At 38.5% G+C, this 17,477-nt stretch overlaps 1 protein-coding gene and 1 long non-coding RNA gene across 3 annotated transcripts in view; one reads left to right on the top strand and one right to left on the bottom strand.

Moving 5' to 3' along the window:
* Positions 1–17,477, bottom strand: part of LOC146797042 (myosin-4-like) — a 242,141-nt gene that overhangs the window by 210,938 nt on the left and 13,726 nt on the right. For both annotated transcript variants that reach the window (XM_085629650.1, XM_085629649.1), the window contains exons 12-35: positions 15,105–15,223; positions 14,837–14,986; positions 14,580–14,750; positions 14,192–14,498; positions 13,999–14,078; positions 13,752–13,839; positions 13,544–13,661; positions 13,116–13,239; positions 12,885–13,021; positions 12,538–12,793; positions 12,208–12,450; positions 11,946–12,122; positions 10,018–10,163; positions 9,479–9,569; positions 8,963–9,352; positions 8,756–8,882; positions 7,585–7,703; positions 5,659–5,855; positions 5,386–5,569; positions 5,131–5,296; positions 4,719–4,843; positions 4,291–4,599; positions 2,633–2,836; positions 2,413–2,538 (exon numbers count right to left, since the gene is read on the bottom strand). In XM_085629650.1, coding sequence (XP_085485776.1) covers positions 2,413–2,538; positions 2,633–2,836; positions 4,291–4,599; positions 4,719–4,843; positions 5,131–5,296; positions 5,386–5,569; positions 5,659–5,855; positions 7,585–7,703; positions 8,756–8,882; positions 8,963–9,352; positions 9,479–9,569; positions 10,018–10,163; positions 11,946–12,122; positions 12,208–12,450; positions 12,538–12,793; positions 12,885–13,021; positions 13,116–13,239; positions 13,544–13,661; positions 13,752–13,839; positions 13,999–14,078; positions 14,192–14,498; positions 14,580–14,750; positions 14,837–14,986; positions 15,105–15,223 — 4,154 coding nt within the window. The remainder of the gene's footprint in view (positions 1–2,412; positions 2,539–2,632; positions 2,837–4,290; positions 4,600–4,718; positions 4,844–5,130; positions 5,297–5,385; positions 5,570–5,658; positions 5,856–7,584; positions 7,704–8,755; positions 8,883–8,962; positions 9,353–9,478; positions 9,570–10,017; positions 10,164–11,945; positions 12,123–12,207; positions 12,451–12,537; positions 12,794–12,884; positions 13,022–13,115; positions 13,240–13,543; positions 13,662–13,751; positions 13,840–13,998; positions 14,079–14,191; positions 14,499–14,579; positions 14,751–14,836; positions 14,987–15,104; positions 15,224–17,477) is intronic.
* LOC146797041 (uncharacterized) overlaps positions 7,599–17,477 on the top strand; it is a 108,806-nt gene continuing 98,927 nt past the window's right edge. The window contains exon 1 of the long non-coding RNA XR_014969677.1: positions 7,599–7,727. This is a non-coding gene — a long non-coding RNA (uncharacterized LOC146797041). The remainder of the gene's footprint in view (positions 7,728–17,477) is intronic.

Here is a 17,477-nt window from a genome sequence, read left to right as displayed (position 1 = left end):
TTGCCTACTTGAGTCGTTCATCTGCTACCTACACCACCATTACTTTCATATTCCTGTCTGGATCCAAACACACCTATAATGGGTCCAGGATATTACAGGAATCTGCTTAAAGCTGTAGCAGCATGCTTAGAAGACTTAAACAGAAATGGCAACTGGAAAACTGGACTGAATTTAAAAAGTTGGATAAAGAAAGGCCTTTTTCAGCAATAGTGTTAATCCTATAAGTTTTCTTCCCTGATGATCTCGCTTGATAACTAGAAGACAGCAGATTCATAAAAATAAAATTTGGTAGATGTTAAAGTCTGAAAAAGGGGAATGATAAGAAATGGTGTCTGAGATTCTGGATAACAGACGAATGAGGGACACCCTCTACTTCATTATTGCTGTGGAGTTTTGTACACTGGAGCAAAACAAGTTGGGTGACTCGACACACAAGACATCAGGAAAAGTTGCATTACTACTACATTAGGCAGGATACGAACATTTCCAATATAAGTTTTCGGCCATAAGTATACAACATTTGTTAAAGTAGGTTTTTAAACAGTGTAAAATTGCACATGAAAGTTGGTGCAGATGGTTGAGCATAGACTAACCTCCAGAGTTTTCGTGTGACAAACCTCCCTATTAACACTAGTCAGCTAGAACATCAACCAATATAAATGCTTTTGTGAAATTTACAGACTGCCAATAGGAGGGGATGATCTCATCTTTCTTTCTGGATTATGTGATCTTGGTAGTTTTTTTTCAGAATATCAGTGAAGAGTGAAACCGAATGACAGTGAATGTCCAAGTTTTGACATGGCAGTAGGTGGAATGTATTTTCCTGAACACAAGGAAAGGCCTGATATAGGCTATGGCCAGCTTAGTTAGTGGGTGTGGTAATTGATCGCAAATAAAACAATCTGTTGTGTAACTCAAAAAGGCAATAGTATTGGAAGTGATATTTGGTTCAATCAGTAATTTAAATATCTCATAATAAAACTATGTTAACTGCAAGTGACATTCACCCACATTACCCGCAAACATGAGTTAGTGACCAGAAAATGTAGAACATCAATAATCTATAACTTCAAACACTCAAGGGAAATTACTCAAAAACCACCACTGTGTTACAAGCTGTGGCCTTATATAATGGTGTTAAGGTTGGGGAACGTGATCATTCAGAATAGAGATATAGGGCTTGATATGTAATTTAGAAGGCTGACATTCCATCCACTATTGAGGCAAAGTTTCCACATCCCTCAAGGAAATGGAGAAAAACCTATCACATTTAGTTCTTTACCAGGTTGAAAGAGTATTTTCAAGTAGCTATATCCTCCAGGGAACGCTGCAGTTTACGTGCAACCTCTATGGAATACGTGCCATCTCCCATGTCATTTAGTGGAGTTTCTTACACCAAATGTGAGTTCTCAAAATACACCCTCAATGTGGTGCATCTGTTGTCAGTGCCAACATATCAATTTTATTTAACAGTCTTTGGGGAGAGGCGAGGGATTATAGCATGGCAAGTTCTACCGCTCTCTCAATGTTTGTCTTTCACAGAGACAAGTTCAACAAATATATTGGTAGAGCACCAAGTTTAGTTCATAAGGTTGACCCAAAACCATTTCTGGCAGAGGTTGTGCTGCATATTAGCAGAGAAGATGGCAGAGCCGAGGAAATTTCTACTAATGAGGCATCTACCATGCGCCTGATATTAAATAGAGTAGACTTGTTACAGGAGACTCAGCCCTTTAATCGGACATTTTCACACATATTCTCTCTTACCAACCTTTTCCCAATGAAGTCCATAGTCTGGTGTGATTTCAAGTTTATCATTCTAACAAAAATCAAGTATAAGGGTTTTGATTCTCTATGGTGAGTGACGAATCATGCCAGCTACATTGGGTTGTGAAATATAATAAAGGTGCTGTGGTAATAAAGCTTGATTGTACTGTCCCAATAATGCTAGTATTTGTGTTTTAAATCACCAACATATTAGACATCTATGCCCTGATTATGAGTGTATTCCGAACTGTAGATAAACCCATGTTTAAGCAGGGGTTGGAATTGAGAGTTGAAAGTTATTTAACATACCAAATAATTATTAAATGCATTAAATACCTCAACCTTCATTAATTTTCAGCACGTCAAACCTGCTGAAATGTAATTGGGGAAAAGTATGTGGAATTTGCTGTATCATGCACATTATGGTGTGTTAAACACCAGAATCCACGTTATTCCCCACCAACTTGTAATAGGTGGTATTTATTAAAATCAATCAATAATATGCCCTGTGGTATCGTTATTTATCATATACGATAAATGCCACATACGCTCGTAATCAGAACGCTATTGTTTTTAGGATATTTGAAACCCCTAATAAAACATACTCAAAGCTTTATTTATCAAGAGCTTTAAGAAGAAACCTACATCAGTGATGGCCTTCTTTGCTTTTTCCTCAGCATTCCTGGCTTCCTGGATGGCTTCCTCTACTTCACTTTGGAGCTGAGAACTGTCACTCTCAAGCTTTTTCTTGCTGTTGATGAGACTTGTGTTCTAAAAATAAATGCAGCCATTAATTTACTGTTACTATTACAAGCAACACCTTATGTTGGTATATCATGTAGCTAATGTAAAATATAGGTTGTACCTGAGAATGGAGGAGCTGCAAACGTTCACTTGCATCAAGAAGTTCTTGTTCAGCGACTTTGCGAGATCGTTCTGTCTGTTCCAGAGCAGCCCTCATCTCTTCAATTTCCGCCTGCTGCAGGTTGTTTCTGCGTTCAATGACAGCCACCTGTTCCTTCAGGTCCTCCTGTCCTCTAACAGCATCATCAAGATGAAGTTGGGCATCCTTCCAGAAAATAAACACACTTCAAATAAATTACAAGTATTCTTGAGTGAAAGATTGATATGGCAAATAATAATTGGAAGTATATGGAACTCAAAGCAAAGGTAGCAATGAATATATTGGCCTCATGAAGTGGACAACTGTGTGGTATTAGAAAGGATTTTACACTGAAGCACTTTCAAAATGTAACTTCAATAGTGTGGGAAATACTGGATTCACCTCTGTGGCAAGAAATATCTCATAACCTATAGAACAATCTACATAAAATGTACATCATTTCCCAATTACTCCAGTTCTGCCATCACTGACCACACCTAGTAAAATAAATGGCATATCTTTTCCGAATGAACTTATAAAAGTTAAGTTTTAACTTCACAATACCTTTTGCTAGACCACCAACCAGAAACTTCTACTGAAAACCTTCTTTTTAATACTCCTTACTGTAAAAAGTCTGTCTCTAAGTCCACACCCATTAGCAGATACCAAAACATGTATGGTTCTTTGTTGATTAAAGTGTATTGTTGGAAGTCGGTGCAGAAGAGAATACATTTATCAACCATGACTATAAATGTTAACTCAGAAAGCTAGCCTTCTTTGTAAGTGGCATGCGTAGAACCATCAAGTTCTTTAAACAATTGTCAAAAACTGGGGGCTGTGTGTTTGTTAATATAATTTCCACAGAATGGATTTCAATATTCCTTCTATCTGCCTACTGGCAAAATATTCGTGTATCAATGATAGCAATAAATGTTGAATGAGTGAATGAATTTATGAAGTGTCTTGTTGCTTGTCCGAGGTTCACTCTTTCTTATAAGAAATATAATATACTCTAAAATACCTACAAAGAACATTGCAAGACATCTTGGACTCAAACTGAATTTGCCCAGAGGTCGTGCATCTTTATATAGTGAAATAACTTTTGAGTGAGTAGCAATATTTTAATATTATAGTCTTCGGATATTAATTATCCTGTGCATGTTACAAATGTACACTTCTAAGTGATGCAATAGCAAGTTCTTGTGTAATGAACTTTCTCGGGCTGTATTTATTCCTCTGCCTGCATGATATGTATTCCTTATGTTTGATGTACAGTTCATGGCAGACTGCAGCAAACATGCGCACAGAGTTCAAATGAAATAGCAAATTAAATAACAGTAGGAGTAAAATGTTAGTAGAAACATATGGCCCGGCTCACACAACCATCTTTTATCAGTATGTTTAAAATGTTTAACTTAACAGAAATTAGGGAGTAAGTGACATATGTAAGGAGTAAACCACATCTATTCACAAAAACACTTGGCAAGTCGAGCCCCCCTTTAATAAAATATAATGTGATTAATATTGAAGACCAATCTGTAGTTGAAAGCCTGATTAGTAATATATGTATTTTGCTGAAAATGTGTACAGTAGAATAATGAAAAGCTAAAGATGAAGAAATGCAACATGAGCTAGTTCACCTTGAGTTGACCCTGTACATTCCTAAGTTGCTTCTGCGATTCAGCAGCTTGGCGGTTGGCATGGCTGAGCTGAATTTCTATTTCATTCAGATCTCCTTCCATTTTCTTCTTTAGCCTCAGAGCATCATTCCTGCTTCTGATCTCAGAGTCTAATGTACCCTGCAGAGAATCTACAGCTCTCTGGTTGTTCCTCTTCAGCTGTTCAATCTCCTCATCTTTCTCTGCCACCTTCCTGTCGACCTCACCCTTTATCTGGTTCAGCTCAAGCTGAATTCGCAGGATCTTGGCCTCTTCGTGCTCCAATGATCCCTTTTAGAACATGAAAATAAAAATGAATGAAGTAAAGAACATTTATATTTTTATATTTGTATTAAACAATAGGTCTCTAGAGTTGTCTAGTTACTGCCAAAAAGATAGCCTTCACTCACTTCCGCTTCTTCTAGGGCAGCCTGGAATTCACTCTTTTCTTGTTCAACTTGCTTCTTGGATTTTTCCAATTCATGGATGCACTTTCCGGTTTCCCCAATTTGTTCAGTAAGATCTGAGATCTCCTCTACAAGAGAAATAGATTTAACAAGCATAGAGTGCTAATGCAGCGAGAATGTTTTTTATGCAACCTATAAATGACAGGATTGTATGTACAATCTGAGAAAACATTACTGGTTGGAAAGGTTTATGGTTTCTGTCTTCATGCCTAAGAGACATAGAAACATTTATTGACATAATGGGCCTGATTAACAGCTCCTTATTTTCAGTACGACTTCATTGCATTGTCTTATCTTTATAATCATCAAGAATAGTGTAATTTAAGCTGCCATTATACAAAATGGCGAATCTTACGTTGCAGGTTCTTGTTTTCACGTTTTAGGGTTTCAAGGTGATCCAGAGACTCTTCATAGGCGTTCTTCATTTTAAACACCTCAGTGCTCAAGGATCGGGTATCCTTTAGCGCCGCTTCTAATTCAGCCTGACCTTCCTCATACTTCTGTTTCCAGTCTGCTAGGACCTGGTAAGAGAAGTTTTATAGTGCATATTACAAATCTGAATTGCAAGGGACCCTTAAGTCTTTCTCTGAAGGTTTGTGTCAGATGTTACCTTATCAAAGTTCCTCTGTTTCTTGTCAAGAGCTGCGGCAGCACCGTTGGCTCTCTCAACATCAACCATGAGGTCCTCCACTTCAGACTGCAGTCTCTGCTTGGTCTTTTCTAGAGAGGCACACTTGGAGTTCACAGCCTCAACCTGCTCCTCTGCATCCTGTAGTCTCTGAGCAAGCTTCTTTCTGTAGTTTTGGAAGAAAACAAGAATATTATGGATCATAAAAAAAACAGCGAATCACATTCATGCACCCTCTCACCGAAATGAACATACTTGGCCTCTTCCAGTTCTTCTGTGCGCTGGATGGCATCGGTTTCATACTTGGTCCTCCATTGGGCAACTTCCCCATTGGCTTTGGACAGAGCGCGCTGGAGCTCAGCCTTGGCTTCCTGCTCCTCCTCATATTGTTCACGGAGCAGATCACAGTCATGTCGAGCAGATTGCAAGGCGTGTGCCAGAGCGTTCTTTGCCTTTAATAAGATAAAAAAGGTAAACACACATTCACACATACCCCGGTTCAGTCAACACTGTCAAAGAGCCTCCCAATTTTACCTAGTGGTCTTCAAGAAGGTAACATGAATGCTTTGAGGATGGTTCTTGCCTGCAAATCTGCCTTTGCAAACCACAGGGTTTGCACACACAAAACTCTTCAGTACATCCCCAGATCTAGCCTGCAAAGCCAGACTAGGGAAGCAATGTGTCTAGATTCTATTTCTTCTTAGTGGGTACATTATGCCGGTTCTATTTAGAAATCAAGTCATCTTGAGGTTCTTTACGTTATCATCAACACAAGTGCTACCCTTTATTTTGTAATAGGGAGTGTGGATAAGTAAGATACTAACCAAAGATATGTTCCCTAGACATCATTTGTAAATGGTTGTCAGGGGCATTTGTTCCATCAGTACAGCTCAAGCTGTAGTTTACGCTCCACTGGAGGAGGACCGCTCACATAATTTGAAGATCCCTTCCAGAGAGGCACTGATCTCTGTTATTCAGTGAAGCCACTAGAGTTGCAGCTCTACTGAAGCCACTGAACTTTGCCAAAAACAAAGTGCGTTGGGGTCATTATTTGATTTAACAGCCCTGTCATGCACTGCTGTCGTAGACAGGGAAGTCTAAAGATGATTGCCCCACCCTAAATTGGGCAGGGTAACTGTCACTATGAACTTGCGGTCCGAGGTTAGATGTGCTGCCAAGTCAGAGGTTCATGCTAATCAAAACCGCTGGGGCTCTGCCGGTGTAAACCTGGAGCTTCTCAATCCTCTAAATGAGGTGGGGAAACTGCATGTTTTGCAGTGCAGGAGATCTGCTGTTTTACGGCGGGCCGCCTACACTTGTGATTGTGCAGAACATCAAATAGTAATCCACAGTGAGGTGTTTCAAGAAAATTCCTAGGGAACCCTTGTTTGTGTAGGAATGGTCCCTATCCTGTTTCCATGTACCAGGATATCAGAAAGCTTACCCACACTGAACTGCAAATGAGCCTCAATACCACACTTAGCTCTGTTTTGATCCTGGACTTAAGCATCGATTCTGTTGTACACATGTGATTTTGTAATCTATGGCATCCTCTAAGACTTACTGGGTAACACTGCTCTCTTTCTGACAAGACCACAGACACCCAACTAAGCAAAGCTACTCCACAAGTAGTAGTTGTCTATCCCTAGCGTTCAATTTGGGCTGCCCTTCTTATGGCACATCTGAAGAAAAGGGATTTCACTATTCGAACATTAAATATTCTTCATAGATTGTTATTGTGAAAATGAACAATTACAATTGTGTGCTGCATATGTTTCCAGCTGTTTTGAATAACGCACCAGTCATTCTGGGAGCTTAGACATTGGTGAACCAACTCTAACCTGGAACCCAGGTTTAATGATGACATTAGCATCTTGTACGTATATCCTATCTCAGACCTATAGACAGCAGTTCAAGATCAAATCTTTGCTTTTACACTTCTGGAATGCTCCAATGGATGTAGGTTTAAGATGAATCTAAGAGTGTCTGCTGCTCTCTGTTTTTAGGTTTCCTATAGAAGCACCCTGCCAGAAGGGAAGATTTGTAAGGATGTGCTGTGCTGTTTTTGACAGTTATGCCCAATTGTGCCTAAGTGGATGTTTTTGTGATATGTAAGATGTTAACTATAGCAGTAATATTTCCATGGAACACAGTTAATAATAAAATCAGAAAGTAAGATACCTTTGTCTCTTCTTCCAGCTGCCTCTTCAGTTCTTCTGTCTGCTGAGTAAAGGCTTGCTTGCCTCTTGTGAGCTGTGAGACCAAAGATTCTTTTTCTTCCACTTGGCGAGAGAGTTCACCTTTTATCAAAAATAGTTAACCATGTAAGTAACTTTATAGTGCATTTGAATATTTGACTGATTTGTGCGCAATTCTTTATTTTTTTAATCGCTTTAGAGTATAAACTGTAAATTAATGTATATCCTTAGTAATAAAATGGCCTCTTGAATGCTGTGTTTAATATTTTTGAGAGACCTTTAGATAGGAACTCTGTGGTGTGACAGAAAATCAACTTTTGCCCAATTAGCTTCAGTACTGTTACATATACCTGAATTTCACCCCTTATCCCATTGCATACTCTCATTCTTGAAATAGAACAGTAATAGCTTGTAGATCAGACTACTAAAAGCAAAAATATTGTCTGGCTTATAAAAAACATTTTTAGAAGTATTGCTCTGTTGAGTGTTGATTTACTATTATTACCTCCAGTGTGGTGATATTTTTGCAGATAATATTTAGAATGCACTATTTTTCTAAGACATTAGTTATGCCTTGATATTCTGATACCATACTCATTAATATGTATGAAATACTCATATGTAAACCTGTTGTAGGTGCATGCTACTTATCTGTTGATTAATTAGTTAAGGTATTTACATTGTGCATTCCGTGGACCAAATCAACTCCTGGCATTGTGAGGAACTTGGGGGGTGCCGACCTTGCATGTCTTGTGCATAAAATATTAATAATCTATTGGGACCTTTCAGGATTTTAGATTAATTCCAAAACTGCACCTATAGAGTGTACATGCACTTGTGGCCATTTTCTGATGAGACTGATGGTGACTGATAGTAGAGTGGCACATCTTGGTTTATATATGGAACCTGTTACAAAGGTTGGGCATGTGTCCCTTGTTGAATGCTAGTGAGACAATGCATTACTTGACTGTGGTCCAGTGGCTAGTCTTTAGTGTCACTTGTGGTTACAGACAGGGTTTTTATTCTAAACAGAGTGACTCTGCACAGCTCTGAATTATTCTTAGTAAGTACAGTCTTGGTGTAACTATTAACATGTGTGTGCTGTACTTGAACCAACTGGAATCTCCTACACAAGTTATAACTGAAATTCCTACCGTTTTCTGTCTGAAAGCGTGCCTTCTGTGTAGTGAGGTCATTAATAAGACGTTGATGCTCATCATTTTTGGCCTTAATCTCGCTGAGCTGATCCTCAAGTACACGGCTCACCTTCTCCAGGTTTGCCTTTAGAATAAGAGGAATTGAATTAGAAGTCTTTAGAGAACAATATTTACTGATCAGAAGATTGCTTGTCATTGGCTTACCTTGGATTTGGATACATTCTCCATGTTGCTGGCAAGGTCATCTATTTCCATTTTGTATTCACTCTTTTCTTTCTCCAGCTTTTGCTTGACACGCTGCAGATTGTCGATCTGTTCCCCAAGTTCTGCAACACTGTCTGCATGCTTCTTACGAAGGGCAGCAGCAGTAGATTCATGCTGAAGAGTGGACTCTTCCAGGTCTCGCCTTAGTTTCTGGAACTCTGCTTCACGTTTCTTGTTCATTTCAATCTGGGCTGAAGTGGCTCCACCAGCTTCTTCCAGTCTTTCACTGATTTCTTCAAGTTCCCTGGAGAGATCAGCCCTTTGTTTCTCAACCTTTGCTCGAGCTGCACGCTCAGCTTCAATTTCCTCCTCCAGCTCTTCAATGCGTGCCTGATGAATGAAATATCACATTCTAAGAATGACATTCTAATAATGACATTCTAATGATAACATTCCCCACTTCTCCTATACTAACTAAGCTAACTAAGCTGACAATTTATATATTAAAGTCAGTACCTGGAGTTCTTTGATTTTTTTCTGAAGCTGGGCTGCCAGTGATTGCTCATCTTCAATCTTGCTCTGAACTTGGCTTAATTCAAAGTCTTTCCTGAATTTCACAAATAAATGCATGTTAGCATATTTAAGGCTCTAGTCTGCATGTTATGCTGACCTGCTTCAGTGTTGCTAGTTTAGCCATATTAAAGCTTTAATACGAATCACAGAAGAAAAAGTTACAATAGACAAATTCATACATAAATTAAATGTGACTGATTTTCTTTATAAATAAATAATTCTATTAAAAAAACATTTTATGCGAGAAAAGGTTGAGGACAGAGAAGAGGAAAAACAGAAATCGTTGTCAATATCAACCTTCACAATGTTACTATCCTTTGACAGTGATGTCTATCTTTGAATTAAGCATTTTGCAGTAAAGGAATTTACCAAAAATGTTATTAGAAAGCTATAAAAATCATGTTGGTCATTCTTGTTCTAATCCCCAGTCTTGCAAATTTCCTGCAATTATATAGCTTTATATCCCCCTTACATGTACTTACTTCTTCAGTTTTTCATCGCTTTGCTGTTTATCATTCTCAAGATCCATCACAGTTTCCTGGGATAGCTTCAGGTCACCTTCAAGCTTCCTCTTGGCCCTCTCAAGGTCCATGCGAAGTTTCTTCTCTTGTTCCAAAGATCCTTCAAGCTGAGTATTTAAATTCATATCTTAAATGCCATGATGATGAATAGGGTTCAGTTTTTCATGAACATTAATACGGTCCTTTTTGACAAAGTGATGGCATACTGCTATATTGGCCAAAAGTACATTGTGTACTATTTTGGCAGACATGCTTTTGAAAAATGTAGTTGTTTTCATCTTAATCGGTGCTCACAGAAAGAGTTTGCTTAATCCAATGTTTTGCGCTCTATTTTTAACATCTGCTTATTAACATCTGTGATATCGGGCTTATCTGGAATGCAGTAATCCCATGTACACTGATTGAGCAGGCTTAATATTGTGTGAATGTGATAGGTTTAGCTCTTTTATGTGATGTCAGGATCCATAATGACGTGAACCCTGTCAGAAATAGACTATTTTTGGCTAAACTGTTTCAACCAGGAGATTATAAAGGCATTGCTAAATCATACAAAATGAGAGAAACTATTTGTTAGATTTGTGGAAGGTGGTAGAGGTTTGTTTCTATGTTGGTGGGTGTGTGCATGTGTGTAAGCATGATCACAAATGATTTAGCTCAATCGCTGTAAAAATGTTAAATTTTTCTCAAATATCCATTGTTGAAGTTTTGAGCATAGTAGAGGTCAAAATTAGACTCCATCATATGTAATGGTAAATTGAAATAATGGCTTCAGGTTACCCGGGTGTCAGACTTACTCGTCTGTCATGGATTCAATAATACTTTGCTCATATGGAGTAATTTCATACTGGAGCATGAAATTAGGTGGTAATACCCAGAGGTATTGTACAACTGAAAGATATTTTTACCTAACTACAGAGAAAGGTGTTTTATTTTCATTATATATCATTAATTAATGTAGAGTCTGTTCAATAAATAAATTATTTATGAAGCTTGTAAAGGATTACTTTTTATTCATTCTCATGACCAATTAAATAATTGAACACTTCTCACTAAATCTGTTTGACAACACAGCAGAACCTTCAAGTGTACAGATTTGTATGGGTCCTGCTATATACCATACTAACAGACGATTTTTTCTTATCAGTTATTACTAAGTCAGATGCTCTTTCAACCTCGAAAGAGGTGCCCACTGTGGGAGAAATCTTTCTTTTAGTACGGTACGATTTTTAGAACCAATTCAACGTTGTGTGAGCACATGATCTTCTGTTCACCAAATTTTAAGCAATATGTACAGGTTTCACACACTATTTGATCCTCTCTGCCATCAAGGATTGACCCACTTTCCGAAACAAAGCTCCTCAGCGCCTCCTATTGAGTAGGTGTGGAAAGATCACAGAATAGAAGTCTCCTAGAGCCTTGTTTGCCTTCATTTCATGCTGCTCCTTTCATGGCCAGTGAGACTAGGAGTAATAAGGACAGTAGCAGGAGTACCAAAGGACAACACGGAAAACCTACAGCTGCTTCTTCTGGCTGCCTGTAATTGGAATCCATATGTAGGAGTTTTAACTATATTTTACACTAACACACAATGTCATAAATTACTTGTTTTGCGCTTAGCTATTTCTCCCTGAAATAATATGTGGGCTGCTGCACAAATAGACTCTCTCAATGTTGCACAAGTGGTATAAAAGCATTTGTAGAATTATGTGTCTTTTATGTAACTTAAGGTAGTACATGTAACAATGTGACAGAATCTTATTGCAAATAGTGGTAAATAGTATTAAAGAAAGTCTTTGTAAAGGACCGTATGCCATTAAATAATGTGAAACTTCAACCTAAGGTTTCCTTTCATGCACTTTGAAACACTTTCCTTTTAAATGTATACTTACATCATCCACTTGCTGTTCCAGCTTGGTTTTGGCTTTGGTCAGAGTGCTGACTTTATCTTCCTCTGCCTGTAGGTCATCCAGGGTTTGCTGATGGGCCTCCTGGAGAGATTTCTTCTCTTTTGAAACTTTTGCAATGTTTTCATCAAGCACTGCCATTTCCTCTGTGAGATTCTTCACCTAAAACATTCAGATAAATACAAATAATTTAGGATGCAGTTACTTTTTATATTTTTGTTAATGTAAACAATCTGTGTACAGTTACCTTATTTTCTGTGGCATGCTTTTCCTTCTCTACTTTGGCAAGAGTGAGCTCAAGGTCATCAATATCTTTCTTGAGCTCAGAGCATTCATCCTCCAGTTTCCTCTTCTTTGCTGTCAACTCTGCATTACTTTCCTCCTCATCTTCAAGTCTTTCTGTCAGCTCTTTCACTTTAGCTTCCATTTGGATCTTATTTTTAATGAGTCCTTCGCATCTTTCTTCTGCATCTGCCATGTTTTCACTTTCCTAATGAAATATTGAATACAAAATGTGTTTAATATTTATTTTGTAAAGGTATAATTAGTTGCCTTTGAATTATGAACTGTCACCTACCGCTTGAACCTGTAATGCAAGATCATTTTTCTCCTGAAGAAGGACAACCATTTTCTCCTCCAGTTCCTTCTTTCTTGCTTCAGATTTTACCAGAGCTTCTTTTGTCTTTTCAAACTCTTCTTTCATGTTTGCCATTTCCTTTTCTGTCTCCGCGCTCTGCAGAAGAGGCTTTATCTTAAAGTAAAGCTTCATCCACGGCCAGGTTTTGACATTCATGAATGACCTGATGTTGTACTGGATGGTCATTATGGATTCTCTGTTCAGGGTAAAAACAACAAATATATTATGAAAGGTTCAGTTTGAGTCATTATTATAGATTTTAGTGAACTGTGAATTGTAATAAATACCTTCTTTCCATCATCTTCCTGAATTCTACTCTCATGAGGAATCCCCTGCAGGCTGCCTGGGTTCGGGTGATGAGCTCTGCCAGCTTTTCATCTCTCATCTCTTCTAGGGTACCCAGGAGGCCGGCTTTGAAGAACACCTTCAATGAAGAAGTGGATGATGAGCACTTACTGGCATTCTTAATGTTCCTTATTTTAATAATCAAATATATATATATATGTATAATTTCCTACCTTTGTGTGGCCAAACTTGTACTGAGTATGGTCAACATCAATTGAACCTAACAGTTTCTCACTAGCCTTCTTGCTGTCAATGAAGGCACCGTCAGGGATAGCACTTGCATTTAGCACTTTGTACCTTAAATAAATTATGATTAAACTTAGTTTTACAGTCAGTTCACAAATGAAAAATGTGTTGCTACATTGTTTTACTTAACATAGTTCTGGGATTAATGTTACTGTTATAATACAATTGTATGTAACTGATCTATAGGATAATGTTAATACATGATTTACAATCTAAAGAATATTATGAATAGTAAGAAATTCAGAACCAGTGATACCTTGCTTTTTTTGCAGCTTTAGCATAAGATCATGTTTTATCTATACGACAGGATATATTCAACTATATTTCACGCAGGTGTTACTTGCAATCGTTTTACCTCTGCTTAAAGTCACCATAGAGGATCCTGCTTGGAAATCCCTTTCTACAAATTCTGATGCCTTCTAAGACACCATTACATCTCAACTGATGGATCAGCAGATGATTGTCCATTACACCTACAGACAGAGAGTAGAGACCATATCAGTTCACGTAACAGTGATACTCCAATAATATATGAATGGGTAATCATCAAAATGACACTCTACCTGGAGTTTTTGTCTCATTGGGAATCAGGCAACGCACAAAGTGGGGATGAGTGCTCCTCAGGTTAGTCATCAGCTTGCCCAAGTTTTCCTGTAATAGGGGAAATACAAGTGTTTAACAAACTAAAAACATGACAGCCCACTTCTGAAATATCGGGTGAAACAAACACCTCTCAAGCAGTATTGTCGGATATATTGTGTCACAGGACTAATTGTACCTCAGTGACGTACAGTTTTCTGTTACACTTACTCTGAACAAAGCAGACACGGTCTGGAAGGACCCGCCCTTCTTCTTCTTTCCTCCTTTTCCACCAGCAGCAGCTGCAGCTTCTAAGATTTGAAAGTAACAAAATATTACATGCATCAGGCATTCTGTCAAGATGACTTAGTTTTATTGTTGTTGCATTTTTTACTATTTTCATACAATGTAGCATGATATTTACCAATTTCTGCTGCAGTAGCGCTGTAAAGCATGGACAGAACTTTAAGGGATGACTTTTGGTACAGCTGGATAACAGATTCATTCAATGGATCCTTGTTCTTCTCCAGCCAGCCAGTGATGTTGTAATCCACAGTACCAGCATAATGCACCAGAGAGAAATGAGCTTCAGCCTTTCCTTTGCCTGGCTTGGGTTTCTCAAAGTTCTTGCACTTGCCCAGATGCTGGTCGTATAGCTTGTTCTTGAAGGAGGTGTCTGTAGACTTGGGGAACATGCACTCCTCTTCAAGGATGGAGAAAATTCCCATGGGCTGAAAGGAATAGAATTTATGGGTGAGCACTTACATATTTGTAACCAGTATTACTAAAACATTATTCATAAAATTACCCACCTTCTCAATAAGTTCTATGCAGGCAGCGAGATCCATACCAAAGTCAATGAACTCCCAGTCAATGCCTTCCTTCTTGTATTCCTCTTGTTCCAAGACGAACATGTGGTGGTTGAAGAACTGTTGCAGTTTCTCATTGGTGAAGTTGATACACAGCTGTTCCAAGGTGTTGAACTAAAACAGAACAGTCATTCAGTGAGTAGATATTCATTATGATTATAGTATCAAAATGATTCTACAGCTAAATATGTTAAACTCACATCAAAAATCTCAAACCCTGCAATATCCAGGACTCCAATGAAGTACTGCCTTGCTTGCTTGGTGTCCAGCTGCTGGTTGATACGGATCACCATCCACAAGAAGAGTTTCTCATAGACAGACTTAGAGAGTGCGCCAATGGAGTTATAGACCTGATAAAGGAAAGATTTGACCTTGAAACCATGTACTCAATAAAATATTTGCTGATATTTTTCTACATAAAAAGCAATCAGTATTCGTGATAAACACATGCAAAAAAAACATATTTACCTGATTAACCGTCTGCCCCTTGGTGACAAATTCATTGCCGACCTTGACTCTTGGGTAGCACAGTGCTTTGAGCAAATCCGCTGAATTCAAACCCATCAGGTAAGCAATTTTGTCAGCAACTAAAGGTAGAACAGATGGGTATTATTTTTCTGCTCTGTATATTTCAAATTTTCAATGTCACTTCTGCTACTTTTTTTGGTTGTCCTTTTAAAGTGTTTCACATAATAATTGATATGATTTTCAGCTACACATATTATCTCCAGTTCCACTTAAATTAGTTTTTTTAATTTGGTTCTTCACTTCCGTTACATTCCTGCTCCCTCATAGTGAATAAGATTCTGTGACATTAATGTGTCTCTGGCTCTGTCTGTGTAGTAGTTGCATCGGTGTTATTAGGCTGGTTAAGTGCATATTTGTCTAATTTGATCATCTATATGAGTGTTTTCGCACTGTTAATATGACATTTTCATTGGATGGGTATGTTTAGTGGGTCAGGCAAACAAACTTTATTTGCATGTTAAACACACACATAAAAGAAAATATAGAGTTAAAAGTCGATTCATTGAAATGTAGAGAATGTAATGAAATAAAGATTAAAAATATAAAAGCTATAAAATTACCATAGCACACTTTTCCAAGAAAAAACTGCAGGTTTAACATATATATTACCTCTAAAACAAATCTCTGCATTATTTAATAATTGAAGATGCTGATAGGTTGCTCTACATTGTACATAATTACATTGTTTTAAATATGAAATATAAAAACGTATTAAAGACTACATAGAATTGAGAAAAAAATTTAATGTAGGAGGAATTCAGTACCGACCACATCACATTGACAAATTTGAGTAGGCAGAGAATGTTGATAGCCAAAAGGAAAACAAAGTAGATAAACAATCGTCCATGACCTGAAAAAAAACCAGTAATGACCTATCCCGTCTACCAAGCACCAAACACTGTTAAAAAGCCATTTCCATGTCCAGCTTCAGGGAAATTCATTCTTTCAATGCTGGTTTCATGATTTCAGCCTTTTTCCTCCTGGGGTGATTCCTCACTATATACCATGCTTGCACTGCCTTCTTATCTTGTGCAAGTATTAAAGATGGATTGTCAAATAGATGGGAAAAGTCTATTCTACTTAAGGTCTGATGCATCAACCAACCAGAGAATACTAGAAGCTTTATCTAGGCTTAGGCAGTTCTTTTGGATGATATGATTACGGGTTTGCTCTGGATTACTCTATACTGAAACCACAAAGCCAAAGGTGCCAATTTAATGTGATCTTCCATGTAGCTGAGACCTAATTCCTCATGGGAAATATCTGAAGAGGATATCTAACATCCTATTACAAAAATGGTTCTCCTCGATCAATAAATGTGTACAGTTTGCAAATCTCCACAACCCATTGCCATAGGCTACATTTGGAACTCTCTGTCATTTATAGATCTCAAAATGTGGGATAAGGCCCATATACTTAGAAAGTCGTGGTAGATTTAGGGCCGAATTACGAGTTTGGCAGTCCATCGGACTGCTGAACCTGTGGTGGCCGTCCCTGGACTGCCAGATTGGCGGCCAACCGTCACATTACAACTAAGGCTTTGGAACCACCACAGGACCACTGCAACCATCTGGGAATCCTAATCCTGCTGCGGTGAGGAATCTATTGGGGCCCTACAGGGCCCCCTATTTTCTCTGTGCACGTGGGGTGCATGCAGGGGTGAACATGTTGGGTCTCCATGTATTTTTGCACCCCCTATTCTTGCAAGGACAAAAATGCACAACATTGTGCATTTCTATCTGGGCAGGAACGGGCTGTGGCGCTCCTATGGCGGTGAATTTCTAAGGCTCTCCTATGAGCCATAGAAAGGCACCGCTGCAGGACCGCATGCCAGGATTACAACTCGTAATCCGGCAGGCGGACTAACTAGAGGTTTGGAGTCTTGGAGCGGGGCGCTGGCGTGTCGGTCCACTCCAAGACTGCCAAACTCGTAATCAGGCCCTTAATTACTTGCATATGTTTCTGGTGGACTTTAGCCAGGTAAGGGTGACGTGACTAGCCCATGACTCTGATGAATCAGAACAAATGCCTAAATATGAAAAATTATTAACAACATTTGAATGGCTGGAACCATGAATGATGGCGGAAATACTTTTTCGTTTGTGGCCGCAGACCAAAATGTGTGACTTCCCAAAATTCATCAAGAGATCTAAACTGGACATGAATTCCACAAATGCGTCAACCAACGAATGTAAAGCATTAGGTGTTAATGCTATAAACACAGCCTCATCTGCATACAGCAGAGGCGGTGGTGGTATGTTATTGGCAATGGAGAAATCACACAAGGAATTTGCCAAGGACAGGGTTACATTG

The sequence above is a fragment of the Triturus cristatus genome, chromosome 10, assembly GCF_964204655.1.
Source record: "Triturus cristatus chromosome 10, aTriCri1.1, whole genome shotgun sequence".
Lineage (NCBI taxonomy): Eukaryota > Metazoa > Chordata > Amphibia > Caudata > Salamandridae > Triturus > Triturus cristatus.
This window is presented reverse-complemented; position numbering and strand designations above follow the sequence as displayed.